The sequence below is a fragment of the Seriola lalandi genome, unplaced genomic scaffold, assembly GCF_002814215.2.
Source record: "Seriola lalandi dorsalis isolate HSWRI2012SDOR001 ecotype SW California unplaced genomic scaffold, Sedor1 jcf7180002054953, whole genome shotgun sequence".
Classification (NCBI taxonomy): domain Eukaryota; kingdom Metazoa; phylum Chordata; class Actinopteri; order Carangiformes; family Carangidae; genus Seriola; species Seriola lalandi.
Genome location: NW_019525504.1, coordinates 522,534 through 534,855, shown reverse-complemented (window position 1 = coordinate 534,855; position 12,322 = coordinate 522,534). Strand labels below are relative to the sequence as shown.

At 42.2% G+C, this 12,322-nt stretch overlaps 1 protein-coding gene across 1 annotated transcript; it reads right to left on the bottom strand.

Annotated features, from left to right (window-relative positions):
- Positions 1–2,940: 2,940 nt before the first annotated feature.
- On the bottom strand, positions 2,941–11,258 carry ankrd6a (ankyrin repeat domain 6a). The gene is made up of 13 exons (XM_087170567.1): positions 10,917–11,258; positions 10,142–10,240; positions 9,838–9,936; positions 9,227–9,325; positions 8,156–8,233; positions 7,937–8,041; positions 7,619–7,801; positions 6,735–6,875; positions 6,369–6,521; positions 6,014–6,127; positions 5,061–5,361; positions 3,612–3,988; positions 2,941–3,450 (listed from the first exon to the last, which is right to left on the bottom strand). Exons 1-13 carry the CDS (start codon positions 11,256–11,258, stop codon positions 3,280–3,282), a joined length of 2,262 nt encoding a protein of 753 aa, XP_087026693.1. The 3' UTR covers positions 2,941–3,279.
- Positions 11,259–12,322: the final 1,064 nt, after the last annotated feature.

The following is a 12,322-nucleotide window of genomic DNA, read 5'->3' as shown; positions in this document are numbered from 1 at the left end:
AGGTAGAGTCAAGGAGAGATGCCTTTTGAGCTAAACTCTCCCCCGCCGGGTTAGGCTGTGCTCTACCCCCCCTACTCCCCCACTCTCCAAGACATCAAACAAACAAACAAACAAACAATCAAACTCACCTAAACAGCCACAGACACACTACAAACCAATTCAATACAAGCAAACAATACAGGCCACCTCACCTGGACTAACCGCATGGTCTCAAAGAGGCTCACACAGGCCACACCCCCACTTAAAAACACTTCCTCTTCCTGGATTTCTTCCTTGCTTCTCTTAAGAATCTGTCTATCCTAAGCGCTCCCCCTGCTGGGCCCCCAGCTACCATTACTCCTTCTCACCCAAATCCACTGACTGGATCTTGCTGCCTCATCTGACATGTCCTTTACAATTTTTCCTCACACTCTGTCCACTTGCTCCTAACTCCCTCACCAAAGAGACAACAGACCTTGCTACAAATCCTATACATCCTACTTCCACTGGACAAATCCTAACTTTCCATCCTCGCTGCTCTGCTTCTGCCCCTAACTCTACATACCTGAGCTTTTTCCTTTCATATGCTTCTTCAACTAAGGCCTCCCACGGAACAGTCAGCTCTATGAAATATACTTTCATTCTACTCCTAGACCACAAGACTATATCAGGCCTTAGCTTTGTAATGGTTATTTCCTGGGGAACAACAAGCTTTCCTCCTAAATCTACCTGCATTTCCCAATCACAAGCACCTACTAAGCTGCCTTGCCTTCTTGTTGTCTTACCAACTTTCTCTCCCTCTTGAACAAACTTGATTGCAACTTTCTTTGTTTTAGGTCCTCCTAAATTTGCCTGCCTCCGTAACTTCAATTTAATTTATATACCACTGTTACGACCCTAGTGGTGTTGTATCGTGTGTTGCTCTCTCTCTCTCTCTCTCTCTTTATCTCTTTCTCCAGGTACTGCTCCTCCTCCAAATGGGGGGAGATGGGCTGCACACAGCTGTACCCACTTACTAATCAGCGGAGGTTGCTGAGTGGCTGTGTGTGTGTCGCTGCGTGAAGGAGGGTGTTTTTTTTTTTCAAACTTTTGATTTTTTTGGTTTACAAGCCAGCATTTTTTGTTGTTCTTTTTCCGTTTAATAATAAAACTCATTGGTTTCCTCACACTTTTGTTTTGCCTCCTTATCTTCCTTTCTCATCCCCTGGCACACATCAGGGGAACGTAACAACCACCAACAACTTTTTGATCTACAGTTGTAAACTCCAGGTATACTTACAGTTGAGCCTTCCTGACATCAGTGCTCAAAGTGGATATGAAGCATTCATTCAAGGACAGGACTGAAATCCTACTAGTCGCTCCCAAAGCAAAAAGAGAAATGCTGTTCATTAACCTGGGGAAAAAAAACACTCCAAGACTTCAACTCATTCAACTGCTGTGAACCAGGACCAAGAGGAGAGAGCACATTAGCCCAGTTGAACTTCCTGTTACATTTAGAATTAGATTTTAAGATCCTCCTCCTTATATATAATGGTCTTAATGTGCAAGGACCAAGCTACATTGCTAACTCCCTGATTAACTATATGCGACCTTTGTGAGATGTCTTCTGTCTAAATGAACTCGCCAGAGCTGGTCAGGTGTGTGGTAACAACAGGTTTATTCCTCATCAGCATTCATCTGTATTTATGACAGAACAATCGAGTAGAATGGTCATCTCCTGTGAACACACAGCTCACGCTCTGTCTTGTAGCAAATCCTCTGTTTCCTTTTAGGATTACCACAATCTTAACATCCCCAAAAATCGACACTCTGCACAATACAAATATATAGTGATCATACAGTGGGTTAAAATTTGTTTAAATAAAATCAATGACACAGGGCAGAAACTGTCACTATTCCAAAACCACAAAGAAAAAGTACAAAAATATCAAATAATAACACAAAACAATACAATAAACAAAATATGAACAAATGTATAATCATAAATATTTCTGAGACTGTTACCTTTTTGTTTACCTTTAGTATTTTTCATTCACTAACAATGTGACTTTAAATTATCATAAAACAAAACATTACCACACTCTGCAGAGCGAGACTGTAACAAACCTGCATTTATGACAGAACAATAGACTGAGTAGAATGTTCATCAATTGTATGAGAAGACAGCATCGCATTAACATTAGCTACCTTAACTGGAAGCCAGCTCAATTTTTATATACTTTTCAAACTTATAAACATTATTATGCCCCTAACCACCCAGAGACTCATTACCTTGTGGCAAATTTCCATCTCTTTGAGGATTACCCATAATCCTGCAAATACTCCTTTGCTTTGCAGGTACAGATTTACAACAGTAGGTGGCATATATGATCCATTTAGCGGGATTTAACCTGAACCTCTTTTTAACTCTTGCCCCCAGAACACTGAGATCACCTGCTGCTTGATCCAGGAACAGCTGTAGGAAAATCCGGGATGCAGCCTTTGTCAGTTATGGCCCAAAGCTGTGGAACACACTATATCAGAGAAGCAGCTCACTGAAAAAAGAAAGATAAAAACTTATCTTTTCACTTTAGCCTTTAACCTGCTCTGAAATGTGTGTGTGTGTGTGTGTGTGTGTGTGTGTGCGTTACCCTCCACAGCGCCACCTAAGAAGTGCAGATGAAACCAACAGTGAGGATGCACCTGTAGGTAAAATGTTGTGGGGCAACTGAAAGAAGCTGTGATCAGAACCTATGGTTGTGTAGAGCTGTTTGCCTCAGAGCTGAGTTAACTTTTAACAGAAGAGTGAACAAAGAAGTTTTTCCTTTAATGAAAAACTTTCTTACTTATTTTAATGGTTTCTATGCAATCCACTTTTAACTTATTTATTCTTTTTATTTATTATTTTATTATCATTCCATCTCATCTCTATATAACAAACACGACAAAACGCAGCAGAGGCAATGAATTTCAAAACAGACATCCAAATATTCATAGCAATTTAATTAAATCCTTCAACTTAATTATGTGCATACTATCTCCACCAAATTGATGTGCAGTAAGGACAAGCCTCAGGTCAGTAATAAACTATATTTTAATATGCAAATCTTAGATATGTACAGTCTCCGTCCAGCTAGTCCTGTAATTTAGAGCCTAACCACAAGTACTGTGTGTATTGACTCTTACAGTATGAACTGTAACAGTATGACGCTATGTATGGACCTGATTATTTGTTAATTGTGTTTCAGTTTTCAAATTAATCCATTCTGTCAGTCTCCCCTCAGCACTGGTCACTGTCAGGGCTTTTCAGCTTTCTGCATTCTAATTGGTCTTCAGCCTCTGAAGCTCCTCCTCCAGCGTGCTGATTCGCTGGAGTAGCTCTTCCCTGTCCTGCTGGGCTCTGAACCCCGTCTGCCGCTCCAACTCCGCAATCTTCCTCTCATACCAGCGCTCCAACTGGGCCGACACCGTCTCAAAGAAACGCTGAGTTACCTGACGGGAAAACAACAACACCCTTTCCTTAGTTCCCCTCTGTCCTTACAGGGACAGTGCAACAATTTGGACCAGGAAGCGATTAGCCTAGCTTAGCATAAAGACTGGAAGTAGAGGGGCTACACCTATCCACACCTCATCCCATCCATTAGTACACTCACCTCCATAGCGTGCAGATTTTTCCTCTCCTGGTTGAATGTGGGTTCAGTGGGACGGTCGATGAAGAACTCCAGGGTTCTGGTTGTGTCACCGTGTATCTCTGCATGCCTGTGGGCACTCATCAGCTTCACAAGGTGTTTCCTGTGTTGCCTGTCATAGCTGTGTCCCTGATGTGTGATGAGTCTTGGTCCCTGGTCGCTGATGCTGGACTGGCTGCTGCTGCTGCTGCTTGAGAAGCTCTCCCCACACAGTGACACCACTGCTGCTGTAGGACCGTCCTGCGCTCCCGGAGGTTGCGAGAGGGGGTCAGCAGAGTCCCGCGGGGGGCCTGAGGTGTGGTTGGCAGGCAGAGGAAACAGGGCTGTGTTCTCGTAGTCGTCTGAAAGGAAAGAAACAGAAAAGATAAATCATCCACTTAACACAGAATGAAAAGACAATCTGTTCAATAAAGATATGAACGTTCAGTCAATCATAACATGTTTCATATAATTCATATATTCAGTCTAAGTCCAGCTGATGACATCCTGCTGTATGGCTTTCTTTATTTCCTGTCATCTCTCTCCTGCGTGCTATCTAATAAACACTTTTTATTTTAATCTTTATTTTACTTTGAATTAAGAAATCATATCTCAACATCCACCTACTCGCTTTTTCTGAAGCATTCAACTGCTTTTCATTGTCTTCCTCAATGGATGTTTGCTGTGTTTACCACGAGCAAACTGCATTACTGTCTACAAAAAATTGCCGTCCGAGCATGTCGATAAAATGTTTGTTTAATTCCAGATAAACTTGTAAACAGCAGCTTGTAGTAGTAGCTGATTTTATGTCCATTTCTACAGTCTTTGTATCATATTCTACAAGTTTTTTATTCTCCAGGTTCTACAGTCAGTCAGTAGGTTGTTTCAGAGTCATTAGGTTCTGTAAATGTGGAACAATACAACCGTGTGTTGACATAAAAAATGTACTTTTGAATACTGAAGTACTTTTGAACTCAAGTTCTCCAGTACTTTAACTCGAGTAATATTTGACGGGGAGGATATGTACTTTGATTCAAGTCATAGAGCTGCCAACTTTCTCCGCCTCTGCAACTAAGCTCCTAACCCTAACCCATGTCAATTGGACCAAAATCCTCATTCTGAGGAAAACAACAAACCCTTCAGTTTCAATGCAGTTTCTGATGCAGATTTGTATTTCCATAAACGAGTCACATCCTTAACCTATCCAAGGTTAAACTGCTAAAAATATTTAATCAAAGCTTGTTTGCTTACACATGAGTTCTCCACTAGATATTTCCTCCTCTCTGCTGTGAAAACTTGTTTTCTTATAGTTTATAGTATAGAAACTATCATGCACTGTCCCACTGGCCTGTTGATACACTTGCAGTGTTAACAGCCATAAATCATTGTTGAATGCCTCTTTGACTGCATCACGGACTCTTCTCTTGGACATACCTGGTGACCTGTCCACTCTCATTTCAAAGTATGTCCTCCTGCCCGCCCACTCTGGCTGCAGGCTTTCCAGACTGTATGCAGCTCTGGATGGCAGGATGTTGACATAGTTGGCCAGTGAGGTGCTGCTCTCTCCTGAGACCACCGACAGCAGGGGGAGGGACTCCGGATCAGGGTCTGCCGCAGACTGCTCCACAGATGGTGAGGGGAGGAGTTTGTAATACTGGGCTTCAACCGGGGCGTGGACATCCATGTCCTTCAGGTGAGACACACACCACCTCTTCAGTTCCTGGCTCACTGCTGCCTGCGTGAGATGAGAAACAAAGCTGCTCTCTGATCATTAGATCTTATCATCAGTCTTTCTGATGCTGACAAAAACGAGATGCTGACAAAAACTCAATTTCTTTTCTTTATTTACTTCATTGTTGAAATTGGGAGATTAAGCTCAAATGACTCTTGATTTCTCACGTCTGTTTGCATTGTACCAAACGGATCAGTCATTACAGACTGGGACTTAGATCTCAATTTTTACTCAATTACAGATTTCTGAGATTTATTCATGCAAGTCTGAAAATAAATATAAAATAACATCTTCCTGTGTCATATTCATCCATCCACCACAACCTCCTCCTGATGTGGACTTTGTCTCTCTTTATACTACGTCACCGCACTTTTCTCATTGCTCCTGTCATAATTACTATGACCAGTGGATGTCGCCTAGCAACAAAATGTAACTATGGGTCATAAAAAAACCTGCTGCACAGACGACCTGTGGGCTCCTAATAACGTGGGTAATTAACAATGTGACAATGTTGAAGTTATCTAGTTATTTAGTTAGATTTTGTAAAATTTTTGTTGGTGTGGGATTACATGTTATATAATGGTGATAAATGCTGATTGGAGAGACGGGGCTCTATAATCATCACATCAAGTCAGCTGTGTGTTGTCAGTGATACCTGTGTCTTCAGAGCTTCCTCCTTGTCCTGGGCCACTCTCTGCTCGATCCTGTAAACCATGTTCTTCCTCTCTGCTGCTGCTCTCTGCTGGTTCAGCCTGTTCAACACTTTAATCTGCCCAAACCAAAAAAAGGAGAAATTGTCAAATTGGCACGAAAATTGTCTATTGTAATTCATCTGAAATGATAGTGACGATGGAAATTGATGTGAATTTATAGAACCGATTGACAGTGTTGCTGCTGTGTCTGAACACAATGCTTAGATTTATCAATCGTTGAAAATGAACTGAACCGCTGGTTTAAGACACTGAAAGTAAGCGGAATGATGTGTTTGCAGGAGCAGAGTAGATGTAGACCTGGTGTCTGTTCCGTTGGACCATGTTGCCCATCCTGCTGTTGACCTGCTCCTGGACAGTCAGAATGTGCAGCCTCATCTCCTCCTGCGTGGCTTTCACTTGACCCTCCAGCTTCTTGATCAAGGGCCTACAGTGGCATCCATTGGCCGGTGCCTAAAGAGAGCAAACACAAGTTATAAGCTGCACACTCAGCAAAACGGGTTCCACAGAGTACCCTATGGTTCAGCTTCCATGGCAGGTGTGTTCGGTGCAGCTCAGCAAGTTTTAGCAGCAAGATGTTTTCAAAGCTGCTCCATACACAGTGGTTTTGATAAGGTTGGTGACTAACTTTGCTCTGGAACCTTAATAAACTGGATTATGTTTGACCTGTCTAATGTTGCCATCCTTGTCGCGGTACAGAGTGTAAAGCTGATAGAATTTTCCATTCTGAGCGGAGCCCTTGTCGTCATCATCACCACGGAGGAGATCCCTCTTCTTCCCCTTCCTCAGATCATCTTCATTCAGAGCCTTCAGAGGAGTAAAAGCAACACACTGTTACTGAAACCTGCAAAATGTAGTTGTCCTTCAGAGAATCAAGAGCTCTACTAAAGGGAACTTCACATTTGTTTTCATGTGGAGGGTCTTATAACAGGTGGAATCATACTGCTCATCAGCTTCTACTGGCTTTTCTACTAGCTCACTGAGTTAGCAACTGGAGCAACTGCAAGAAAACTTCAATCCAAGAATCAATAACTGGATTTCTTGAGTTTGAATAGACTTATTTGCAATCAAACATTGTTGGTACCTCCATCCAATGACCATTAGATGAACTGCACCTTAAGACACATCTGCATTACCTACCTTTTAAAGACTCTTGAACACTTTGAGAACAAAAAATTGTTTTCTCCTGATAATATCTCGTTATATCTGGATAATGAACTTTCTCTGCTTCTGTACTTTCAAGTAATACAATCACAAAAGAAAAAAGTGTTGTCTTTCTATATCTTCTAGCAACGTGCAGCCTGACAGCAAATTTCAGAGAGGACAAAAGGTTGATTTGCAGCTGCTAATGGTGCAACCAGATACTCCTGCGTCTTAGGAAGCAATTTTCACCAAATTTCGAATTACAGAAAAAAAAACAAAAAAACCCCAAAACAAAATAGTTGCTTAACAGCTGATGTTGAAGAGCCTATCAGCCGATGGAAGTGTGACTTCAGTGCACTCAGGGCTGCTGTACCTCCTTGGTCCTGGTGTCTCTGTTGTGGACCCACCTGCTTCTTGACTCTTCTCCTCTTGTGGCAGCTGCTGATGGCGGCTGGGGTCTTCTGGTGAAGCTCCTGCTGCTGCTGCTGCTGCTGATACTGATACTGATACTGAGGACTCCCCTGGACGGCAGTTCTGCTCTCCATGTGTTCACTGCTGGGACATTCCTCCACCGCTGAACTGCTGTCTTCCTCAAGACACACAGATGGAAAGGAGTAGTGTCATATTTAAGTCAAACGCAAAATAAAAACTGAAGAATTGCTCATGAGACCTGTCCTCTTGTCTCCACAAGCTTTAAAGAATTAATCTTTTGGGTAGTTTCTTACTTTGTTTGGTAGTATTTCTACTCTGGTGAAAGACTGGGTCCTGCGCTCAGCTGTCAGTCTTTCTCTTCGTTTCCTTATCGTTCTTCCCCGCATGAAGCGATGTACCTGAGGACGATAACTGCTACCACTAAGTCTGGCTGCTTATGATATCAAAACACAATAACATCTATCTAATACAGGATTATGATCTAATCAAATCTAGATTAAGTTCATATTGACCTGAGGAGCTCTGGCCAGGAGAAGTGCCACATCTTTGTGATTGTTGTCTCTGGCTTTGTCAAGTGCTGTTTTTCCTGCCTGGAAGTCAGGTGTGTCACAAACATAATATATTTTTAGTTTAATTAAAGATCTCTTTATCCCACAAAGCAAAATGGAGAAGAAGGGGAGACTGGGGAAGATTGCAACACGTCTTATTGTTGTGTTGACTTCTAAGTCACATGGTTCGCATGTGTCAGTGTGTCTAGCTAGCACATGTTGCTCTGTCATGGTTGAGGGTGGAGACGGTTACAACAACTTGTCGCAACCGTCTCCAAGCCAAGCAGCTACATCACAACAAACCACACAGACCAACAGTCTGTTTCTACATTTTTTGTTAAAAATAGACAAAATATGCAGCTAATTCTATCCCACAGAACGACACATGCAACAATAATTCTCCTTTTTAACACACAATAAAATATAAACTCATTTTGGGAATTATTTTGTAGCCTCTTATGGTCTTATAATATATTTGCCTGTTCTGTTCCTCATAAGCAATACAATAAATAAATTGTTAGGTTCTATGTTCTTAGGTTCTACTGTTCTTTGATAAATATTACTAAATAAATGTAATATTATTGTAAAACAAAACATATTTTCAGAATACTATTCTTATTGAGAAAAAAAAAGCAAAAGTTACATAGTGAAATTGTATATATTTTTAATATATTGCAACCGTCCCAGATCTGTGTTGCAACCGTCCACAGGGTTGGGGTCAGTTGCAACATCTGAATTCTTCCATTCAAATGAATATTGTGAATGACATGTCATATGTAATCATCTTTAAATGGTATGGGTAATTAGCTACAGATGTAAGTCTAATATGTAAAAGTTTGGTCTGTCTAGGAAAAAGTGTTGCAACCATCCCCCGCCCCCCCCCCCCCCCCCCCCAGCCTGCAGTCGTTGTTACTATGTCTTGGAATAAGGTGATGATTAAATTGAAGCTTAGAAATATTAGATAGATAATGATTAGATATTTGGAGACATTAGGATGATGATTCTACTGTGTTTTAGTTGTAAAATAGAACTTACATTGTTTCTGGTTTTCCCATCAGTCCCTGCCTCCAGTAAGAGCTGAACTGTCTTCTTATGGTTCAGAGCAGCAGCCACATGGAGAGCTGTGTCTCCTCCCTACAGGCAAACACAGACACAAACCCTTTCTCCTTGGAATTATAATTATTATTGCAGCAGCAAATGTGTTTTACTTACATGTCGTTATATTACTTTGCAAATATGCAAAATGTTCACATAGTTGTTTCCAGCAAAATATGTGATCTTGCAGTACAATGCAGTAAAGTCATTTGTAATGACTCCAGCATCATTAGACTGGTTTCTGTTCAGACTCTCACAGCTCTTGGTTCAGGTCGTGGGAAAGATCCTGGTCTGGTTTAATACAGAGAACATTCACATCTAAACCGAAGCCGCCATCTTTCACCAACCAAAGGGATTTGTTGACCAAACCTGACACACTCACTGACGGGACTGTGGATTCCAGCTCTGGTCTCTGGTATGACCACCACTTACCAACCTCCCGGCGCCTCTGCTGCCATTAATAATAAGTGTATTACTTCATTCATTAGAAAACATTGCCATTTAGCAGTTTATCCCTCTGAATATCATGTTGGTTGTTAACTGTACTGTACCTGGTTTCTCTCTATCACAGAGCACAGTGAACTCAGCAGGATTTTGACCAGGGTCAGGTTGTTGTAGCGAGCAGCCACATGCAAACAGGTGTCACCCATCTGGAACCAAAGCAGAGGTCTAGTTTAATCTTCTAACCAGGGATACCATGATGAAGTGCGTCGTGAAACTGTTCCTTACTGTGGTACAATACCTCAACAACCTCACAGTGACAGGGTGGAGAGTCAACTACTTTTTTTAATCAGGTGAAATCAATTTCAGTCTCAGTGAGGACTGTGGTGCATCGTGGGATGCGGGACAACTCACATTGTTCTTGGTGTCGGGTGTGGCTCCTCCGAGCAGCAGTAGGCGAGCAGTCTGAGCATGTGCGTTCTGACAGGCCAGGTGAAGGGCGGTGTTTCCTGTCTTTAGTCAACATGATACAGTCATTTTATTTGAACTTAGGGGGTAGAGACTGTGACACCATCATCTATAACAGGAGTTTGTAAAAACAAGCAGATATTCTGATTTTATCCAAGAGTTTGACAGTCCTCATTTACCGTCCAGTCGGCAGTATTTCAGTCTGTTGGTCCCAGCTCACACATTCGTTTCAATACAGAACTATCAACTATCAAACAAGCACTGTACTTGTGGTTAACAGCTCTGCAGCCTGGTATTTATGTTTGAGTTGTCAGATTATGTTTGTTTGCTGTGTTTTAATATTTACATGGAGGTAGTTTACGGTGAATCACAGTTGCTGAGTCGACAAACCCAACAGACGCCTCGCCTGTTCCACCTCATCTGTCTGTTCTGTCTGTTCCTGAGTCTCTTCCTGAGTCTTTGCCGACACCCAGGCAGATCTCCAGTGGACGCCCTCTTACTCAGCCTCCGCCCAAAGCTTCCAGAGGGATCCCGTCTTTTATCTCCCGGCCTCCTCGTCATCGACCTCCTCCTGCTCTGCCTTCAGTGAGACCCTGCCTTCATCCCTGCCCTCGCTGACACCCTCCTGCCCGTCCGCCTGGCCCGTGGGCTGCCCCTCCTCCACCCTTGCTAAATTTCATATTGCCACATATAAAGTATACGATGATTATTACTATCCTACCTTGTTCCCGATGTGCACATCAGCTCCTGCCTTCACCAGCAGTTTGACACACTGAGAGAAACCATGCCAGGACACCTCGTGCAGCGCTGTGTTGCCGTCCTCAAACAGACACCAAACACTCCCATTACTAACTATTAACATTCTGTGAACCGCACAACTCGTGAATGCATTAGAGGATTCGACACCACTCACTCTGTCCTGCAGGTCGACAGCACAGCCTCCCTGAATCAGAGCAGACATGGCGTCGCTGTTCCCCACCGTGGCAGCTCGGTGCAGGGCCGTCTGGCGCCCTGGGCCCGGGCATGATGGGATAGGGACGTGGACCAGCTCCTGTTCGTTCATCGCTGCCGGCACACACACATTCATACACATCCGTATATGTGTGCATGCATAAACTGATACTTAAAAACAAATATACCATTGTGTACATTTATGTAGGGCTACAATAAAGCAATAGATCATTTTATTTGAATAACAAAAATAACACTATGATATTTTACATAATATTCCTGCAAAGCCTGAGATGAGTGATTATTTATCCTATCCAATTTTTATTTTAATATTTCATTATTAGTTATTATAATAATTACTGCCAAAATTTAAATAAAGGCCAAAGACCAGTTTGAAGGCAAAAAACCTAAAGTCGTATCTGTAATAATTTTATTTGTAATATCGTTATACTAAAAATGGATCACATTACTAGTCTTATGTAAAACGTGCCACTCGCAGTGACAAAGACTCTTTAGCTCCCCTCAGCTCTACATAGTGTGTTAGCTCTTTTCAGCTTTTATTTTGGTTTCACAGCTTGAATCTTCACTGTTCTAGTTCAGTCTCAGTGATCTTCATCAACCAGCAGCAGCAGCAGGCAGGTCCAATAAACCCAGTCAGAGACAGCAGCTGGTGAACATAATGGAACATTTAGCAGCTAAAGAGCCAGATGTGTTTGTCAGGAACTGGTGGAGACCAAACACAGAGCTAAAAGAGAGGGAATACTGGACACAAATACAACTGGACATGAATGATAATGTTGCTGTGTGTCTGCTGGATGTCTAAATAAGCAGCTGGTTACCAACACGTTCTCGTGTTGGCGACTAGGCCACATCTAGTGGCTGCTCCACCTTGTTCATCAGATGGTCATTAAGTAGAGATGAAGACCTTTTTTACATTTTTCCCATGATATGAAAGGTCCCTGCGTAGTTGTTTTAATTCTGTGTTTTTTTTTTTTTAGTCAAGCAAATGAAATTCAAGCTGTAAATTTCCGGTGTTGTCTGACCTGCCTTCTCACGCTGACTCTCCTGCTCCTTTTACTGTCAAACATCCGGCCCAAACTCCAAAGGATTTCATGTCAGTGCTGCAGAGCTGCTCGTCAGATTATGTGTCATTAATCTTAATCTTTGTTGGTGATT